At 36.3% G+C, this 22,455-nt stretch overlaps 1 protein-coding gene across 1 annotated transcript in view; it reads left to right on the top strand.

Moving 5' to 3' along the window:
- The window catches only part of KIAA1109 (KIAA1109 ortholog), a 199,974-nt gene that overhangs the window by 32,093 nt on the left and 145,426 nt on the right, over positions 1–22,455 (top strand). The window contains exons 8-15 of the mRNA XM_040250561.1: positions 3,400–3,481; positions 4,209–4,402; positions 6,367–6,446; positions 8,244–8,394; positions 12,490–12,646; positions 13,659–13,737; positions 18,616–18,707; positions 20,003–20,120. Of these exons, the coding sequence (XP_040106495.1) occupies positions 3,400–3,481; positions 4,209–4,402; positions 6,367–6,446; positions 8,244–8,394; positions 12,490–12,646; positions 13,659–13,737; positions 18,616–18,707; positions 20,003–20,120 (953 nt within the window). The remainder of the gene's footprint in view (positions 1–3,399; positions 3,482–4,208; positions 4,403–6,366; positions 6,447–8,243; positions 8,395–12,489; positions 12,647–13,658; positions 13,738–18,615; positions 18,708–20,002; positions 20,121–22,455) is intronic.

Raw genomic sequence — 22,455 nt, 5'->3', positions numbered from 1 at the left:
CTCCAAGCCAGGCTTCAGCAATATGTGAACCATGAACTTCCTGATGTTCAAGCTGGTTTTACAAAAGGCAGAGGAACCAGAGATCAATTTGCCAACATCCGCTGGATCATGGAAAAAGCAAGAGTTCCAGAAAAACATCTATTTCTGCTTTATTGACTATGCCAAAGCCTTTGGCTGTGTGGATCACAATAAGCTGTGGAAAATTCTGAAAGAGATGGGAATACCAGACCACCTGACCTGCCTCTTGAGAAATCTGTATGCAGGTCAGGGAGCAACAGTTAGAACTGGACATGGAACAACAGACTGGTTCCAAATAGGAAAAAAGGAGTACATCAAGGCTGTATATTGTCACCCTGCTTCTTTAACTTATATGCAGAGTACATCATGAGAGACGCTGTGCTGGATGAAGCACAAGCTGGAATCAAGACTGCAGGGAGAAATATCAATCACCTCAGATATGCAGATGACACCACCCTTATTGCAGAAAGTGAAGAGGAACTAAAAAGCCTCTTGATGAAAATGAAAGAGGAGAGCGCAAAAGTTGGCTTAAAGCTCAACATTCAGAAAATGAAGATCATGGCATCTGGTCCCATCACTCCATGGGAAATAGATGGAGAAACAGTGGAAACAGTGTCAGACTTTATTTTTTGGGGGTCCAGAATCACTGCAGATGGTGATTGCAGCGATGAAATTAAAAGACGCTTACTCCTTGGAAGAAAAGTTATGACCAACCTAGATAGCATATTCAAAAGCAGAGACATTACTTTTCCAACAAAGGTCCGTCTAGTCAAGGCTATGGTTTTTCCCGTGTCATGTATGGATGTGAGAGTTGGACTGTGAAGAAGGCTGAGCGCCGAAGAATTGATGCTTTTGAACTGTGGTGTTGAAGAAGACTCTTGAGAGTCCCTTGGACTGCAAGGAGATCAGCCCTGGGATTTCTTTGGAAGGAATGATGCTAAAGCTGAAGCTCCAGTACTTTGGCCACCTCATGCGAAGAGCTGACTCACTGGAAAAGACTTTGATGCTGGGAAGGATTGGGGGCAGGAGGAGAAGGGGACGACAGAGGATGAGATGGCTGGATAGCATCACTGACTCGATGGAAGTGAGTCTGAGTGAACTCTGGGAGTTGGTGATGGACAGGTAGGCCTGGTGTGCTGCGATTCATGGGGTCGCAAAGAGTTGGACACGACTGAGCAACTGAACTGAACTGATGGGAGTTCAAACACTTAATAGACAATTTTAGTGCAAGAAATACAACAGGGACAAAACAGAATTCTCTGGGCACATACAGAAGGATCAGGAAAGTTTGAAGCCTTAAGGGTAAATGACATAAGCAGAGAAGGAGATGCGGGGTTATGGAGAAGAAACGACATATGCAATAGAGATGTTGTTACTGAGGCTGGAGTGAATTACTTGAGGTGGGGATAAATTAAACTAAAATGGTTAGCGGGATTCACTGTTAGAAATGGGGCCTTACCTCAGGTCAGCAGTGCTGTGTTATGATTGGAGGGAAATAAGACTGGAGGCAGGGAGACAAGGTAAAAGGATGTTGTAACAGTTCAAGGTAGAGATGATTATCAACTGCCTTGTCAAAAAAGAGGAAGGGAGAAAAGTGGATGGATTCCAGATACACTTATGGAAATGGATACTTAAGAGAGTGATGGAGGAGATGTGGAGAGTGAATAAGAAGAGTGAGTCAACAATGAATCCAAATTTCTAATTTAAACAGTGGTCATGCTTAGTCTTAGGAGAAGGGATGACAGAGGATGAGATGGATGGCATCACTGACTCAATGGATATGAGTTTGAGCAAGCTCTGGCAGATGGTGAAGGGCAGGGAATCCTGACGTTCTGCAATCCATGGGCTCACAAACAGTTGGACACAACTGAGCGACTGAAGAACAACATGCTTAGTTGGCTTCCCAGGTGGCATGAGTGGTAAACAATCTGCCTGCAATGCAGATTGACCCGGGTTGGATCCCTGGGTCAGGGAAGTTCACCTGGAGGAGAGGGCATGGCAACCCACTACAGTATTCTTGCCTGGAGAGGAGCTTGGATGACTACAGTCCATAGGGTTGCAGAGAGTTGGACATGACTGAAGCGACTTGGCATGCATGAAGGGAACCTTGAGAAAGAGGTTAGGGGCTTGTTATAAGATTAGTTTTGAATTTAGTTTTAAGCACTGAGGGCCACCTTACAAATGCAGCTCTAGAAGTGTGATTTAGGAGTTACAGAATTATTGAAGAGACTTGCCTCAAGTTTTCATATGAAATCTTTAGTGAATTGCTGAGAATTTTTCATTTCTTGAATTCTGTTTACTTTGTGTATGGCCAGTTTCTTTGGAAGGAAAGTTATGACCAACCTAGACAGCATATTAGAAAGCAGAGACATTACTTTGCCAACAAAGGTCCGTCTGGTCAAAGCTATGGTTTTTCCAGTAGTCACATATAGACGTGAGAGTTGGACTATAAAGAAAGCTGAGCGCCAAAGAATTGATGTTTTTGAACTGTGGTGTTGGAGGACTCTTGAGAGTCCCTTGGACTGCAAGGAGATCCAACCTGTCCATCCTAAAGAAGATCAGTCCTGAGCGTTCATTGGAAGGACTGATATCGAAGCTGAAACTCCAATACTTTGGTCACCTGATGCGAAGAGCTGACTCATTTGAAAAAACTCTGATTCTGGGAAAGATTGAAGGTGGGAGGAGAAGGGGATGATAGAGGATGAGATGGTTGGATGGCATCACTGACTCAGTGGACATGAGTTTGAGTAAACTCCGGGAGTTGGTGATGGACAGGGAGGCCTGGCGTGTTGTGGTCCATGGGGTCGCAAAGAGTTGGACACGACTGACTGAACTGAACTGAATTTCCTGTTGTGTTTTTTTTTTTTAACTCTTGGTCTATCCTTTTTCATTTTATTAAAAGAAAATTATTTTGTCACCAAGTGGTGGGAGTAGGGAAGGAAAAGAATCAGCTGAACTGTTAGAAGTACTTGAAGCATTTAAAACATCTAAGTGACGTGTACCTTGATCATTTTTGTTTTAATTATTATTTTTGCTCTTTTGTAAAATGTTACATTTTTGTGTCATGGACATAATGATGGATATAATGACAGCACATCAAAATTTAGACTTTTGTCATTAAAGTTTGTCATTCTAAAAATATGCTTTTCTGTTACAACTTCTTATGTAAAAATTGATAATGTGGTAAGAGTACATTTTATGAGACATTTTAGGAATATTAGTGTTCCATTAGATAGTCTGTGTTTTGTTACTGAATAGTCTTTAGCTATATTTGTAAAGGTACAGATGATATTAATGATGTGTATTGTGAGGAAGTCAGCAGTATTCTTAGGTACTTATTCTCATTTTTCATATATGTCAATTTTTGTTTTTTCTTTTCAGAGTTAAAGTAAAAACAGAATCTCAAGACCCCACATCTTCATGGAGATCACTTATTCCTGTCATAAAGGTCAATGTTAGCACAGTAAGTAAATTCTGCTATAGTTAATATTTGATGGGTAATAGCTGCTGCTGCTGCTGCTGCTGCTAAGTCACTTCAGTCGTGTCCGACTCTGTGCAACCCCATATACGGCAGCCCACTAGGCTCCTCTGTCTCTGGGATTCCCCAGGCAAGAATACTGGAGTGGGTTGCCGTTTCCTTCTCCAGTGCGTGAAAGTGACAAGTGAAAGTGAAGTTGCTCAGTTGTGCCCGACTCTTAGCGACCCCATGGACTGCAGCCTACCAGGTTCCTCTGTCCATGGGATTTTCTAGGCAAGAGTACTGGAGTGGGGTGCCGTTGCTTTTCCCGGTTTATTTATTCACAGGTGCTTGAATTTCTTTAAACACTGGTCTAAATTGATTGATGTGCATGTGTGGTCAGTCATGTCTGACTCTTTGCAACCCTGCCAGTCCTCCTCTGTCCATTGGACTTTTTCAGTGTTTCTCCAAAATACTGGAGTGGGTTGCCATTTTCTCCTTCAGGGAATTTTCCCGATCCAGGAGTTGAATCTGCTTCTCCTGCACTGGCAGGTGGATTCTTTAGCACTGAACCATCTGGGAAGTCAAAATGGAGCAACTTAAATAGTATTATTTACTACTAAAATGGAATCATTTAGTAGTTGCTTGAAAATGCTTATTAGGTCAGCTAAGGAAAAATAAATATGACCTAGATAGTATGGCATATCTCTTTATCTGTTTTTTTTTTTTTTAGGGACGTTTGGCCTTTGGAAATCATTACCAACCTCAAACGCTGTGCATCAACTTTGATGATGCTTTCTTAACTTATACTACAAAACCACCTTCTAGTCATCTTGACCAGTTCATGCATATTGTGAAAGGAAAGCTTGAAAATGTTCGAGTCATGCTTGTTCCTAGTCCAAGATATGTTGGTCTTCAAAATGATGAGTAAGAAAGTCATAAAAACAGATAACTTCTTTATATGTAATGTAGCTATCATTTAGAAACTTTAGTATCCTTTTAATTTCTTTGCTGTAAGTTTGGCAATAATTAGTTATCTCTCTCTATTAAATCAGTTGATAGGATTCCTGCTTTATAAGATAAATGGAGTTTATCCATTGGTATACCCCTATTTTAAATATTTTTCTATAAACTTATCATTTTTCTATCCTTTTCTTCTTAGAGTATCTGGGAAATTTATTTTGGGCAGTTAAGCCTCTATGTTTGTATGTTAGAAAATACACTCTACAGCTAGATTTTTACTTTGAGAAGGGATGGATAAATAGTAAATTTAACAAATTCATTAAAGTGGAATACCATTTGAGTTAATGAAAAGTTGAAAACGAAATCAAAATTAGTCTCGGAAAACTGATAAAGTTAAGACGGTTTGGGGGCTTATTTGACGTTTAAGTCCCAGTCAGTTTTCCGCCTAGCTTTCCAGATTTGCTTTTTTTCAGTGAAGTAGCTGCTTGCATTTAGGAGACATGTTGTAATGATGCACACTAGAGTCATCTCATTGTGGTGGGATGCTTCCATTCTAGAGGACTGTGACCCTCAGTTAACAGCAGACACATAAATCCCATCTGACTCCAGGCCATATGCTCATGAGTTATGTTAGGGCTCTTGTAATTTTTATTATTCTCAATCTCTGTTGTTTTTTGTGAAGTAATCTCTATGGTTAAATTTGTGTAATGTAAGTACTCATATGATGAGTTTCTGCTGTGTCTCAATTTTTAGCTTTGTGTATAGGCAATATAAAGTTTGAGGTTATGAGAAGCATGATTATTCCTTTTTAGTTCCAGCTTTTGAATAGCTTGTGATTAGATTTTCTAGGGCTTGGCTAGAGTGACACAGTCATTTTCTCTGCTTGTTTACCGGGGAGGCTGTGGATCTACCTGGTTTCACTTTTCAGATGACTGAATTTGCTAAGTATCTTGAAATGTATGCTATGCACACTGTTTAATATTTATGGGTACAAGTTGTAATACTGAAAAAATAAATCCTGGGTTTTGGGAAAATTACTAGAGAGTAAAATGAAAAAGTATCCCACTGTTTTTGTAAGAAGAGTTAAAGTATTTTTCACTCTTCAAAAGTAAGCATGGAGATAGTATGATGAAATTGAATGCTAAACTTTATGATTTATAATGTATACATTTAGAAGAAGAATTTGTATGTGCTATATTATCTAATGATTAAGATGTTAATTTTGATATGGAAGGAATATATTGTGGTATATGACAAAGATAAAGGTTGTTAAATTAAAGAAAGTAAAGTGGGAAATTGTTTGAATGCACAGAAACACTCATTCCAGAATGAGTTCAAGATGTGTGCTTTAAATTTATTTTGATTTATTTCAAGTTGATCAACTAAATATTCTTGGAAATAGGTAATATAAAGTTGTTAAAAATGAGAAGATTTTTTAATTTAATGTTTCTGAAAGGTTATACTTTGTTTTACAGTATATAAGGTGATATTTCTCAATCAGTTTTATAGTAGTAGTATTATAAATTGGCTGAATTCGAAGTCTAATTTTAAACTTACCGTTGCAAATGCAGAATATGATTATTCTATTTCAGTGAACATTGTTTTTCATTGTATTTAATTAGACTTTGTTTTAAATTTATTTCTCTTGTTCAAAACAAAATGCCAAACATTATTTTTTTTCTTAAACCAATTTACTGATCAAAAATTTTTCAGTGGCTACTTTTTAAGTAGTCTAATATAGAAAGCAGTTATGGAACAATTTATTGTAAATGTGAAAGATGTTTTCTCTTTTCAAGATGCTACACTTGGTTGCTTTTTAGTTTTCTTTTTTCTTTTTTGCTTTTACCTATTACCATCATTAATTAAAATACCAAACATTTTATATTCTGGAGATGTACTTAGTTTGCCTTCTTTCTTCCTTTGTGTAGACCACCAAGATTAATGGGAGAAGGTTTTGTGGTGATGCAGTCAAATGATGTCGACATCTACTATTACATGGATGAGCCAGGTATTATTTTTTTAAATATGTTTTACAGCTACAGTTCTGTTTCTTCTATGAAATGCTGATATCTACTTTTATTTAAGTATCTTTATTTAGGATATAAATAAGCATCAGTAATGATAAATGTTCATGTGAGAAAGCCTACCTAAAAAATATCTGTCATTCTTCCAAAGTTGAATATTAATACTCCAGTATTTCATATCAAAAAAGAACAATATAGAAATCATTCCTTCAGATTCCATTTTTGCAGGTACACTTCAGAAATTGTGAATACAAATGACTATGAGTGAAAGCCACTAGAGAATGTGGTGATAGTTAAAGTAGTTCATGCTGACTAAGTTAAATTTGAGGCCTAAAGTTCAAGGATTGAAGTCTAGCTAGTTATAGTACTTCAGAGATGGTCTGTTTTATAAAGTAGCTAAAAATTGTATTTTTAGTCATATTTTCCTAATTCTCTTTTTCATACATTTCAGGAGGTTTATGAGGTCAGAGTATTTTCAGAATTAGGACGTTATTTGCCAGTTTTTTTTTTTTTTTGGTCATATTGTACTGATGATGCAAAGTTATGGTGGACAAAACTGCTGATGCTTTAGCATGAATCAAAGGCAGTGATTACAAACTATAGCAGTAATCTCTTGTCTTTTTCACTGCCACACACTCACAATAACAACAAATGCCAGTATGCTTTACTGTGTCTTTGATTAAGCAGTAAAAATTACTTTTATCAAATCTTGACCCTTGACTAAACTTTTAAGTATTCACTTGTTAAAATAAGTACACATAATGTACTTCTGCCCCATACCAGAGTATGTTTTGAGGAAAATCACTGTGTGATTGAGTTTCCAGCTGAATTGTTTGTACTTTTCAAGGAACACCAGTTTTGCTTCAAAGAGCAACTAGAGACAAACTGTAGTTTTGTGCTTTCATGTGAAAATTTGAATTTTGGAAAATTTGAGTCTGCCACTGTGAGCTTGACAACTTTTTTGATGAGACTACCAGTGATATTAACAATATGAATTTTTAGATATTTAATAATGAAATTTGTCTGTTTGGGAAAAGTATGCATATTTCAGTGAACCAATATTTTCCAAATGATCAATTCATGATGTCTGTAAAAGATTTATTCAAAGTGCAAGGGCAGTCAATAAATTTTAATGTATCAGAATGTGAAAAGTTCAGGGATTTAATTTCAGATTTCACATTGTAAGTATTCTCTAAGAAATTACCACTTGTTGAAATTTGGTGTAGTGTCAAAGAATATCCAAAAATATCTGAAAAAGCAGTTGAAATAGTCCTACCTTTTCTATTTGTATAAGGCTAGATTTTCTTCAGATCCTTGAGTAACAGATTAAATGCAGAAACAACTATGAGAATTCACTTGTTTTCTATTAAGCTGAATATTTAAGAGATTTGCCAAGATAAAAACAATGCCAGTATTTCATATTAATTTATTTTAGAAAGTAATAATTATTTAATATTTCAAGTAAAAATTAAAGTTTTATATTTTCATTAAAATGTAGTTTTTTTGCATCATATTTTCAGTAAATCTTAGATATTTTGTTTTGTCAACATGTAATGAGTTTTATTTAAAAATAAATTTTAAAATATTGCTCAATTCAAATTTCAAAGTCAGTAAAATATGATAGATATAATGCAAAAAAAATTCCCACTTTGGTGTCCTCAATAATTTTTTAGAGTGTAAAGGATTCCTTAGAAAAAAAAGTTTTAGAACTGTTGATCTAGGGAAACCTCTTAATGGTTATTTTAAGTAGCTATCTTCATATTGTATATTCTGCAATATAGGACTTGTTCCAGAAGAAACAGAAGAAAATGTTGAAGGAGAAATGACCACTGAAGACTGCAAATTACAAGACTTGCCTCCATGTTGGGGATTGGATATAGTTTGTGGCAAAGGAACAGATTTCAACTATGGGCCATGGGCTGATAGGCAGAGGTACTTGAATAAATTACATTTCTACTAAGTCAAATGTATTGGGATAATACTATAATTTTTATTAAAAACTAGCTCAGTATTTTTATAAGCTATTTTATTATGGCAGGGTAAAATATCACTAAACATTTTAATCCAAATAATTTGTAGAATAATTGGTATAAGCAAGTGTGCTCTAAAGGAGGCGCTAATTCATTAGAAAAGTGATGAATGAGCAGTGTATTATTGGTTGGTTGGTTTTTTCTTTCGTATTTAATCAGTGAATATACCAAGGATTGTTGGGATTATGGAGATTCAGAGCTAAAAGTTCAGTTTAGGAAAAAAGAAACAAAAGAGTTTTATTAAGATAAAGAACTTAGAAAAGCACTGTGTTAGTTTTACTGAGGCTGCCATAACAAAGTACCACCAACTTTATGGCTTAAACAGCAGAAATTTCTCATAGTTCTGAAGGTTAGAATTCTGAGACCAAGGTGTTGGCCGGATTGGTTCCGTCTAAGGGCTGTGAGGGAAGGATGTGTTCAAGGCCTCTCTCCTTGGGCTGTAGATGGTCATTCTGTTTCTTCACACAGTCTTCCCTCTTACATGTTTTATAGGTCTCTGTGTCCAAATTTCCTTCTCTTAGAAGAATGCCAGACATCCTGGGCTAGGGACCACCCTATTGATCTCGTTTTAACTTAATTCTCTAAAGACTGTCTAACTATAGCTAATTCTGAGGTACTGAAGATTAGGGCATGTGAATTTTAGGGGGACACAGTTTAGCTCATAACAGGTTCATAATTCATATTGAAGAGGAGAGAATTGGAGAATGCTTTTTGGTTGTGGTAATATGTGAGTTGAGTTTTGAAAAATAAGTAATTAGCCAGGAAAGGAAGGAAGGAAGGAATAATCAAAGCAAAGGAGGAGTCCTTCAAATGCATAATGAAGTCAAGAATTGTCTTAATAAGCTCTATAGGTTGTTAAGAGATTTGTAGGTAGTTAAGAAATTTGTAGATTTTATATTGGAGGTAATGGGAGTGCCTGACAGGTAAAAAGGGTTTTTTTTATTTCTTATTCTATTGATTTTGAAGGAATTTTCTTATCTTTAATATATTATGAACATCTATATTTACTGAAGAATTTTAAACATAGGTGTCATTTACCACTATTTAAGAGAGAACATCTAGAATGTTATGTAAATATACATTGGTTAAAGCTAGTTTAGTTTTTCATAAGCTAGCTTGAATGGAAAATACAAGCTAAACAGTTGCAGAGGCAGATATTACTGCCTAGATCAATGGCCTAATGAAAGTGCTGATACTGACATGATATACTGACTCTTTATTGTTTAAAAAAGTGATTTCTGCCTAGCATTATTAGAATTATATACTTTGTCAAGTACTACATTCTTTTAACCTTGGTATCTCTAGTGTATAGGAATACCTGTTCCATTAAGTAGCTATTTAAATAATAGTTGAATGGTGAATGTGTAAGTAAGTACGTTTGAAAACTTGTAATATACTAATATAATACTTAATTAAGTTCTGGGTTAGATTTTTGGAGTTGAAAGTAAACAGCTTAAAATTTCAGGTTAGGAAACAAATATTTTTCAAATCACTTGATTTAAATGTTCCTTTTATCATAAAATTTTTCATACACTAAACCATGCTGTTTTTTCTGTGGAATAGTTGAAAGTGAGGAGCTTTACATTCCATTAAGGAACAGTTATATTTGAAAGGAGAAAATTAAAGCAGTGCTTTAACACAGACACATAAAATATTTTTGCATTTGAATAAAGTGCAATTCTTCTTAAGCTGTATTTAATTTTAATGCATTAAGAAAAAGTATTAGGCTATATTTACATGAAAATCCAAGCTGAAATTCCTTTAGTATATAGTCATAGTGAAATGATACTGAAGATAATATGGAAAAAAAAAGTTGTCTTTACCAACTCCATTCAGTTAGTCCTGCCACTGTAGGAGAGAACAGCAATACATTTCTTAACCTGAACTTAACAAAACCATTCAGATTTATTAAAAAGAAAGAAGAAAAATTTATCACTTGAGATTAGTTTCCTTTTGTGAGTAGCAATAGTACTTATCTCCTCCCTTACATACTCAAATTGTGCATTTCCTTTTCTGTGGCCATTTCCTTTACTCCTTCCCCATATTAAGTTTCTAAACAAATATGAACTGTTATCAGCAATGTTAGGTCAATTTTTTGAAGCATTTACCTGTTAGTGTAAAAAATGTAGGAGAAAATCTCACCTGTTTTATTATTGGATAGTTTACTCAGCGTGGTGAGTTGTTGTTTTTTTGTGTTTTTTTTTTTTTTTTTTTACTATTTACTTATTTGGCTGCTGCTGCTGCTAGGCTGCATCAGGTCTTAATTGTGGGTAATGGGCTCAGTTCCTCTGGAGCACGTGGGGTCTTTGATCCCCAACCAGGGATTGAACCTGTGTCCCCTGCATTACAAGGTAGATTCTTAACCATTGGACCACCAGGGAAGTTTTTAATCTCTGATTTGGCGTGACCTTATTTAGCTTGTAGATTTTTTATGTCTATCACCTTTACATGATTTTCTCAGTCTTTAAGATATGCAGCTTTTCAAGTGTTTCATGACAGTTGAAATCCAAACTTTATAAATTTGTACTTAACTGCTTAGTGATAAACTATAATAATGCTAATATTCCTGACATTGTCTGGCCTTTTATTGCTTTCACTTAAGTGCTTTCAGAGCTTTCAGGTGGTGCTAGTGGTAAAGAATCAGCCTGCCAATGCAGGAGACATTAGAGACATGGGTTTGGTCTCTGGGTTGGAAGATCCCCTGGAGGAGGACATAGCAACCCAGTCCAGTATTCTTGCCCAGAGAATTCCATGAAAGAAGAGCCTTACAGGTTACAGTCGATGGGGTTGCAGAGACTGAAGCAACTTAGCACTTAAGTGCTTTCATTTATATTTTCACAACTCAGAGACACTAGGACAAGTGTGGTAAACTGATTATACCTGTGAAAGAATGGAGATGGAGAGAGGTTCAGTGATTTGGGCAATATAAGGAAGCTGTACCATCTGGAGCCAAGATTCAAAGCAACCCTTCAAGTCTGCTGCTCTTTTCATTATAACCTGCTGCCCATTTTATAGTCCCTGATCATCTATTGATCAGATGGATTCTCTGTCTTTAATATCTTAGTTATATATATTTGTGTCTTCACCAAAACATTTATAAATTTAATTTTCTTTTCATGTTGTTAATGATGGCAAGTTAAAGTCTAAAATCAGTCAGTTTGCAAATTTTGTTCTGTTCATCTAATTTTTCTCTGTTCATTCCAAGCAGCGTTTCCGGTTACTCATGACTCCTTCCTATACTTTTTTGGAATGTATGAGTAACATGAATTTTTTAATTACATAGAAGAGTCTAAATTGAAAATTTCTTGATTTCTTTCATCTTTTGTCAGATAAGGGGAGGCAAATACACTAGAGCTCTAGCTTACAAACACTTGGATCTTTTTAGAAACCTGTTTCTCTTTAGACTCTTACTGTTATAATATTGATTAAAAATGATTATAAAAATAACAGAATAACATTTCTTTCCATGTGCCATGTACTACCAACTGTTTGATGTGTGTTGTCATTTAATTCTTGGATCTATTCTCTGAGACTGGTTATGATAAACCTCATTTACAAGTGAGGAAGCAAGCAAGTATCCTCAGAAAGATTAAGTAATTATCCAGAAAGGAAAAATGATTCTAATTAAACCATTCCCCTTCAACTCTTTCTTTGCCATTTGTACATTTGATATACTTGTAGAAAGTCTTTACTTTCTCACAGTATTGGTTGAATAGTGTAAACTTGGCCTTACCATGTCTTATTTTATAGCAGTATATTAGGTGCTCAAAGCTCATTGATCTCTGAAAATAAAAAACAGTGGAGAAAATAGTCTTTCATTTTACTGAAAGGAAACTATAGTAGGTGTTATGTTGTGACTTATTTTTTTGAAATTTATGTCCAATTGTTAAATGAGATAGCAATGATAATATCAGTAAAAAGTTATACTGATTTTAGTCTTTTTTATGAGAAGCAATTTTATTTGAATAACTTGTCATTATTCTTTCTTCTTATTTAGAGATTGTCTGTGGAAGTTCTTCTTTCCTCCTGATTATCAAGTTCTGAAAGTTTCTGAAATTGCACAGCCTGGGAGACCAAGACAGATCCTTGCTTTTGAACTACGAATGAATATTATTGCAGATGCTACAATTGACTTGTTGTTTACTAAAAATAGGGTAATTATTGAAATAATATAGTGGAAAGTAGTGTTTAAAATTTGACCATTATCTTCCAGAGTGTTTTTCCTGGTAATTAGTCCCATGTGTGTGCGCTAAGTTGCTTCCAGTTGTGGTTGACTCTTTGGGACCCTATGAACTTTAGCCTACCAGGCTCCTCTGTCCATGGAATTCTCCAGGCAAGAATACTGGAGTAGGTTGCCCTCTTCCAGGGTATCTTCCCTACCCAGGGATTGAATCCGCATCTCTTATGTCTTCTGCATTGGTAGGTGAGTCCTTACCACTAGAGCCACATGGGAAACCCAGCTAGTGCTATACTTGGATTCATTTCTATGAGCTTCGCCTGGCCCCTGTCAGTATGTATGTTACATCATGAAGTGCCAATTACTGGAAAGAATTAATAGAAATATACTTTGATACTGTAGTCTCATTCTTCTTTGAATCTAGCCAAATTGTTTTAGTGTATTTTTGGTATAAATTTGAACTTTTGCTCTAGGAACTTTTAATACCTATTTAATATTGTTGTTGTGGCTCAGTGCCTGACTCTTTGCAGTCCCATGGACTGTAGCCTGCTAGGTTCCTCTGTCCATGGGATATTCTAGGCAAGAATACTGGAGTGGGTTGCCATTTTTTTCTTCAGGGGATCTTCCCGACCCCAGGCTTGAACTTTGGCAGGCAGAGTCTTTACCACTGAGCCACCTGGGAAGCCCTATTTAATATTGTGTATGTGTGCCATGCTCAGTTGTGTTTGGCTATCTGTGACTCTTTGTACAGTAGCCTCCCACGCTCCTCTGTCCATGGGATTTTTCAGGCAAGAATACTGGAGTGGCTTTCCATTTCCTCCTCCAGGTGATCCTGACCCTATGAGCAAACCCATGTCTCCTGTATTGCAGGCAGATTTCTTTTCTGCTGAGCCATTGGATTAATGATTGAATTTTGTCTGCATTAATAACTGAAAAGTAAAGATGTGAGAATAATTATAATGTCTCATGTGAATTTTTTCTTTTGGTAGGAAACAAATGCTGTACATGTAAATGTCGGAGCTGGTTCATATTTAGAAATTAATATTCCAATGACGGTTGAGGAAAATGGTAAGCTACAATGAGTGTTTTTCTTTTTAAGTAATTATGTGCATAATTAATATATAAATAATTATTAATCTACTTAGATTAAAATTAATTGAGTTTTCTCTTTCAGTTTTGTTATATTTTAATGTGCCCTTGAAAACTGAAAGTGAAAGTGAAGTCGCTCAGTCGTGTCTGACTCTTTGCGACCTCATGGACTATAGCCTACCTGGCTCCTCTATCCATGGGATTTTCCAGGCAATAGTACTAGAGTGAACTGCCATTTCCTTCTCCAGGGGATCTTCCCGACCCAGGGAATCGACCCGTGTCTCCTGCATTATAGACAGGCACTTTACCATCTGAGCCACCAGGGAAGTCCTATGTGTGCCCTTAGTAAATGCTATATAATTATTCATGCAGCTAGAGAGAAGAGAAAAACTGTTTTATTCAAGCTAGGTCTTATTGTGCTGTCATTGTACTTTATACTTTTCTTTTGTAAGATTGTACATAATTTGCTTAGCATATGTTTTTCCTACTAGTCTATTGCTCTGTAAAAGCAGGTGCTGTGTATTTCTTTTTCCCAGTGTATACCTGATACCAAACCCAAGACCTGGCTCATGAAGCGTGGTCCATGGGCAGAAATTGATTCAGTAGCTAATAAGCTTTGTTTTAGGTTATATCTTTAGATTTTTGTCAGAGAGTAAGCTTGTTCTTTGAATAGCATAACTTTAAGAAAGCAGAATATTTCATGTTTAACATATTAAATCATGCCCTGATAGTTGTAGTTTCATCTTAGGTAAGATAATCTAAGTTCATTATGCATTTGAAAATTGGGCCCTGATACAGATTAACCAGTAACATTAAACATTAAATACTTTCTGTTAAATTTATCAAAATGTCAAATAGTCTTCCTAATTTTTCTTTGTTTTTCCTATTCTCTTATTACATTTGTAATTGAAAACAATTGAAATTCTGCTTTATTCACTCTTGAGAGTATGGAGAGTAGCAACTTACCCTTATTTTTAAATTAATGTCTAGCAGTGTTTCTATCACTTTCCCAGAAGCATGATTAGAGTAATTTTTATATAATGGGCTCTCTTTCCTTGTTTCTGTCACTCATTTTGTTTCTACAATAAGAAGAAAGCAGGCAAAGGGGTTGACTAGATTTATTCAGTTCAGTCGCTCAGTCGTGTCCAACTCTTTATGACTCTATGAATCGCAGCACGCCAGGCCTCCCTGTCCATCACCAATTCCCGGAGTTCATACAGATTCATGTCCATCGTGTCAGTGATGCCAACCAGCCATCTCATCCTCTGTCATCCCCTTCTCCTCCTGCCTCCAATCCCTCCCAGCATCAGAGTCTTTTCCAGTGAGTCAACTCTTCGCATGAGGTGGCCAAAGTACTGGAGTTTCAGCTTTAGCATCATTCGCTCCAAAGAAATCCCATCAGAATGGATTGGTTGGATCTCCTTGCAGTCCAAGGGACTCTCAAGAGTCTTCTCCAACACTACTGTTCAAAAGCAGATTTATTAGTTTGTGTTAAAAAGACAACAGTTGTGTGCCTGCTTCAGTTCAGTTCAGTCGCTCAGTCGTGTCCGACTCTTTGCAACCCCATGAATCGCAGCATGCCAGGCCTCCCTGTCCATCACCAAATCCCGGAGTTCACTCAGACTCACGTCCATCGAGTCCATGATGCCATCCAGCCATCTCATCCTCTGTCGTCCCCTTCTTCTCCTGCCCCCAATCCCTCCCAACATCAAAGTCTTTTTCAAAGAATCAACTCTTCGCATGAGGTGGCCAAAGTACTGGAGTTTCAGCTTTAGCAGCATTCCTTCCAAAGAAATCCCAGGGTTGAGCTCCTTCAGAATGGACTGGTTGGATCTCCTTGCAGTCCAAGGGACTCTCAAGAGTCTTCTCCAACACCACAGTTCAAAAGCATCAATTCTTTGGCACTCAGCCTTCTTCACAGTCCAACTCTCACATCCATACATGACCATGGGAAAAACCATAGCCATGACTAGACGGACCTTTGTTGGAAAAGTAATGTCTCTGCTTTTGAATATGCTGTCTAGGTTGGTCATAACTTTTCTTCCAAGGAGTAAGCGTCTTTTAATTTCATGGCTGCAGTCACCATCTGCAGTGATTTTGGAGCCCCCCAAAATAAAGTCTGACACTGTTTCCACTGTTTTCCCATCTATTTCCCATGAAGTGATGGGACCGGATGCCATGATCTTCGTTTTCTGAATGTTGAGCTTTAAGCCAACTTTTTCACTCTCCTCTTTTACTTTCATCAAGAGGCTTTTTAGTTCCTCTTCACTTTTTGCCATAAGGGTGGTGTCATCTGCACATCTGAGGTTATTGATATTTCTCCCGGCAATCTTGATTCCAGCTTGTGTTTCTTCCAGTCCAGCGTTTCTCATGATGTATTCTGCATATAAGTTAAATAAGCAGGGTGATAATATATAGCGTTGACATATTCCTTTTCCTATTTGGAACCAGTCTGTTGTTCCATGTCCAGTTCTAACTGTTGCTTCCTGACCTGCATACAGATTTCTCAAGAGGCAGGTCAGGTGGTCTGGTATTCCCATCTCTTTCAGAATTTTCCACAGTTTATTGTGATCCACACAGTCAAAGGCTTTGGCATAGTCAATAAAGCAGAAATAGATGTTTTTCTGGAACTCTTGCTTTTTCCATGATCCAGCGGATGTTGGCAAATTGATCTCTGGTTCCTCTGCCTTTTCTAAAACCAGCTTGAACATCAGGGAGTTCACGGTTCATGTATTGCTGAAGCCTGGCTTGGAGAATTTTGAGCATTACTTTACTAGCATGTGAGATGAGTGCAGGTGTGCGGTAGTTTGAGCATTCTTTGGCATTGCCTTTCTTTGGGATTGAAATGAAAACTGACCTTTTAGATAATTGAAAAAGTAACTGAAAATGAGACAGTATCTTTTCCCTTTAACTTTAGAGCTTTTACAGTGAGGAACTAAACCTTATCTTAGTTACTTTTAAAAGAATAATCATACTAAATCTTAAAGCAGATATTGAGATTCTCTAGGATTCGGAGTAGTCGGTTAGAAAGAAGCATCTTTTAGGATAGCCTTAATCACACTGCATAGGAAATAGATGGGGAAACAGTGGAAACAGTGTCAGACTTTATTTTGGGGGGCTCCAAAATCACTGCAGATGGTGATTGCAGCCATGAAATTAAAAGACGCTTACTCCTTGGAAGAAAAGTTATGACCAACCTAGATAGCATATTCAAAAGCAGAGACATTACTTTGCCGACTAAGGTCCGTCTAGTCAAGGCTATGGTTTTTCCTGTGGTCATGTATGGATGTGAAAGTTGGGCTGTGAAGAAGGCTGAGTGCCAAAGAATTGATGCTTTTGAACTGTGGTGTTGGAGAAGACTCTTGAGAGTCCCTTGGACTGCAAGGAGATCCAACCAGTCCATTCTGAAGGAGCTCAACCCTGGGATTTCTTTGGAAGGAATGCTGCTAAAGCTGAAACTCCAGTACTTTGGCCACCTCATGGCGAAGAGTTGACTCATTGGAAAAGACTCTGATGCTGGGAGGGATTGGGGACAGGAGAAGAAGGGGACGACCGAGGATGAGATGGCTGGATGGCATCATGGACTCGATGGACGTGAGTCTGAGTGAACTCCGGGATTTGGTGATGGACAGGGAGGCCTGGCGTGCTGTGATTCATGAGGTCACAAAGAGTCGGACCTGACTGAGCAACTGAACTGAACTGTAGGGGAAAAGACAATTGGGTGTTGTATAAAATTGAGAATAGTTCAGTTAAGGGAGTGCTTTTGCCTTTTTTAAACTGATGATGCAAATAGGATAATATTTGTACATATTTTTTAGAGGTACAGTTATTGGTGCACAAGGGTAAAGGAGCCATCTGAGGACTGAGGCATCATCATCTTGACCTGTCATGAATTCATGGGACGTGCCACAGCACAGTGACTGTGGAACTACACGAGCTAAAGGTCTAAGGAAAACCCAGTTAGATTCTTGGTAAAGTTGTTTAGTTGCTTGGTCATGTCCGACTCTTTTGTGACCCTGTGGAGTGTAGCCTGCCAGGCTCCTCTGTCCATGGAATTTCCCAGGCAAGAGTACTGGTGTGAGTTACCATTTCCTTCTCCAGAGGATCTTTCTGACCCAGGGATCAAACCCACATCTCCTGCATTGATAGGAGGATTCTTTACCACTGAGTCACCAGGAAGCCTGGTAAAGGTTAGGTGGCTTTTAAGATGAGTATCTTCAGAGGGAAAAATAGACTGAAGTCTTAGATAATAACAAAACATTTACAACTTCCCTGAAAAATTCAGGTGTTTGGGGAAAAAATGCCCAGAGCGGGATGCATGTTGAATTAACCATAATAATGATCATAGTGTTAGTGTTCATAGGAGGACAGTCCATCAAAAAAAGAAGTGAAATACTCTGAACTTTTCTGCTTTTATTCAGAACAGGGCTGTGTTGTTTGATAATTGTCATCATGTAAGGAATAGCTGTTGTTCAGAAACTGTCACTATATAATGAGTAGTTGAAAATGATGAATATATGTACCCTTGAGTTAATGGAGAAAAAAAATACATGGGAGCAGTCTTAAATACTTGCTTATTAATCATTTAGAAAATGGACTTGTAGTTTTGCATTAGAAAGCAAGATCAGGATAGGTATTATATGAAAATGGAACTTTTTTTCCATCAGAGCTGTCTAAAATGAGAAAGGTTATGGATTAGATAGCATAGTCCACATTATTGGAAGTGTATTTAAATAGTAACTAATCACCAATTTTCAGGAATTCCTTCTTTGGGTGGTGGGAGACTTTATTTCCAGTTTCTGAAAATTTTAATTATCTATTCTTTTAGGTTCTTATTTATGTTTTCACCTATTTTAGGTTATATCCCTGCGATTAAAGGACAGCTCTTACATGTTGATGCCACTACCAGCATGCAGTACCGGACTCTCTTAGAAGCAGAAATGTTAGCAGTAAGTCTAACGTATATGATGATATGCATATACCTATAAAATACAAATTTTGTGTTTTTTTAATATAAAATTTTAATGGTCAAGTCATCAAATGATCTGTCTTCTTATTCAGGAACCACCAAGTGCTCTTGCCCATATTTTTGGGAAGAAGAGTAGATTCTCAATGCTTTGGATTCCTTTTGGCCTCTCCCTATTGCTCTTCTTTTAGGGAAATGAATATAAGGCAGCAATACATGGGTTTTTGGCCTGTAAAAATTTGAGAAGTTGTTAGAAATTTTTTTTTAAACTTCATTGTATGGCTAGACTCTGTCCTGTGCTGTAAATAATTAAGATAAATTTTTACTGTATGTTTCCTGGCCCCATCAGATTCATTCTCAAGCTTAATAATTCACTGTCCTTTTTACTTGATGAATAAAGTACAAGGAAGAAAATCTTTTTGATACCCTAAATTGCACCACATTAGAAACAGAATTAATGTGGAAACACACATGATTAAAAATTGCAGGCCAGGAACTCATTAATCAAGCTGATTGTTATTTTTTCTCAGGGATAACAATAATAACCAAATTTACTGTGTGGAATAGCTAATATTCAGAGAGGATTTTTTATATTAGATGGTATCATTAGGTCCTTAATTGTTTATCTAAACAAGCACATTTACACAATATATGTAAATTGAGAGGAAAATTTTACAGTTATCCAAGAATATATTGAGTACTATAAATATGTGTTAAACTGACATATTTAGCATTTTAATGAATTCCTGAGCTATTGCTGATAAATGGTACTGTGCAATAATGCTATTCCTGGTCAGGCAGCTCTTGCCTTTTGGAGAACTGCCAAGTCTTGGCGGGTGTAATATATCACAAAGCACCATGTCAGATTTATAACTACTGTGCTGTCAAATGAGAAGCCAGGAGGCACTGGTGGCCAAACTTCTGTGTGACAGGGTGCATTGCACTCTACCCTCTTTGACCTTGAGCCTCTCACTTAACAGATTAAGTTTAAAGAAGAATTAATGAGGTTACTCTCTTTGTTTAGCTACAGTATCAGAACTGTAGCCTGATTTGTTATTAAACTTTTTTGGCCACATCATGGCTTAGTATTTCATGAGCTGGATATAACCATGGGTGCTGACCTTTAGCCACAGCAATTTGAAAATCTGTGTAGGACCCTCTGTTCAACTCAGTAGGAAAATAAGTTTTAATTACCAGTTTTTGTGAGTTCATTTCTAATGCTGTTCACACAATGTCAGGTTTTAATGTCTAACATTTTGCTTAACATTTGGTTTGCAGTTTCACATCAATGCCAGCTACCCCCGAATATGGAACATGCCACAGACATGGCAGTGTGAACTAGAGGTTTATAAAGCCACCTACCACTTCATCTTTGCACAGAAGAATTTCTTCACAGGTAATTTTCTAATATGTAAAAATACAGTGAGATTTATCAGAGAGAATTTGTTTATATTAAGTTTTGCTCTTAGATTCAACATAGGGACTTAATGACACAATTCATACTTTTTCACTTTATACTTCTTTTGGGGCCGAGATTATTAGAGGAAAAATTTAAATATATATGTTCTGTGCTGTCTTTTAACCCATAGAAGGAAACTGTGAACCCAAAATTGACCTTGGAAGGAAGTACAAGAATTCTTTTTTGTGTCACTCTAATGGGGGAGTTAGATGGGGAGAATGAATTGTTTTTTCCTCTTTATGAATTAGGCATCATAGTGGATTTATTATTTTGTTTTAACTATTGTAATCCACATACAGTATATTCACATAGTCAAATATGTTTTTGTATTTATAGTCCCTACTTAACTCCTTTCTGTTGATGTGTATAATTGAAATGATACTATCGTTAGTTGGAAAAATTCTTTTATTTCTTGCAGCATGTTATGATAACTACTTATTACATTTTATGAGTATGGGAGTTTGTAGTCTTAGTCTCTGAATAACGTAAATGTTTAATCACTACAGTAATTTAAATTATTACATAAAAGTAAGCATCTTTTTAGCCTTTCTGTAAGAAGTTTAACCAAACAGAATCAGTCTGCTTTTCCAGGATCAGTGGCTACCCCAGAGTTTCTGATATTTGTTTGACTGATTGCTACATTTATCCATTTGTTTGTCCACCCACCTGTTGTTTATTTGTGGGTATAGCAGTGATTAAGATATGCATAGGTAGTCCTGTCGTGACATTATTTAGTAGCAATATGATGTGGGCCAAATTGTTTAATTGTTTAAGCTTCAGTTCCTTATCTATGAAATAGAGACGAGTTACATCATTCTTCTCCAGGATTCAGGTTTCAAGGTCTCAGTAGTAGAAACTTTGACAGAGTCTCAGAAAGTTAAACTTTGTCAGTGAAGCTGGACAGTGAATACTTAATTCAGGTTTATGAAAAAAAAATATATATATATATCTATCTAAAACTTAGTGTGTATTAGTGTCTGTCTCTGTTTTAAGCAGTTTCACATATTAAATCATTAAACCTCCATAATAAATCTCTGAGGTCAATTTTATTATCATTATTTTACAGAAGAGGGCAGTCAGTTACAGAGTGGTTAAGCACTTTGTCCAGGTTTAGGTTGACCAACCCAATAGTCTGGCCCAAGAATCTGTTTTTATATAAATAACTTCTTTTTTTTCTCATTTAATATTTTGTCATTTCTAACTTTGCTTATCTTTTAAAGTAGATTCCAGTTTCTTTATTTTTAGATTTTTTAGATTATAAATTATTTAATTTATTTAAACTTAACCCAACATTTTTAAGCATGTTATACTTTACACTGTATTTCCTGCAGATTTCACAATCTCAGACTTTAGTAATGCTAAGAATAGTTAGATAGAAGTATAAATTTCTCAAGATTTAATGTTTATTTTGTAGTAGTGCTTACATTTAGACTGAATATTTTATTAAACAAGTACTCATTTCTTAAATTATAATTGTGTTTTCCTTAAATCATTTTCTTTCTCTAACTCTAATCTTTATGCTTCTATCTGTTGAAATTCACTTTTTGAGTTACTTTTTTCTAAAATTGATTTGGAGAAATTTTTAAAATGTAGAAAGGTACAAAGCTTAAGTTCTCATTTCCCAGATTTAACAACTGTAATATTTAGATATATTACTTCTGAAATCTTTCTGCTGCTATGTGCATGTTCAGTAGTGTCTTACTCTTTGCAACCCCATGAACTAGTAACCCATCAGGGAACTCTGTTGATGGGATTTTCCAGGCAAGAACACTGGAGTGGGTTGCCATTTCCTCCTCCAGGGGATCTTTCCAACCCAGAGATCGAACCTGCATTGGCAGGAGGATTCTTTGCCACTGCACCAACTGGGAACCCCCCAGAAATCTTTCTAGAATCCTTTAAAAACTTTTTTATTCTTTAAAAAAGATAGAGTAATATTAGTTTAATCTTGGAGAAAACATACTTGGTCATAGTGTTTGAATTGCTTTCCTCTTTTCTCAGTTTTACATTTCTTTATTGACAGGTTTTTGCAGAAAATAAATTATCTATTTGTATGTCTCATGAACCATTCTCACATTAGTTATTAGTGAGCTAAAATTGTTCATAAGCAATTTCAGTGTGATACAAAGATCACTTCATGATAAAAACAATATAGAGCTGCCTCAAGAATGAAAGATTCAAAACAAAGGCAGAAAGAATGTCTTTACTGGCAATAGTGAAATTGACTTACGTTTACTCTAAGAGAAGAACATGACATTATAATAGTATTACAATC

The sequence above is a fragment of the Oryx dammah genome, unplaced genomic scaffold (genome assembly GCF_014754425.2).
Source record: "Oryx dammah isolate SB20612 unplaced genomic scaffold, SCBI_Odam_1.1 HiC_scaffold_12, whole genome shotgun sequence".
NCBI classification, from domain to species: Eukaryota; Metazoa; Chordata; class Mammalia; order Artiodactyla; family Bovidae; genus Oryx; species Oryx dammah.
This window is presented reverse-complemented; position numbering and strand designations above follow the sequence as displayed.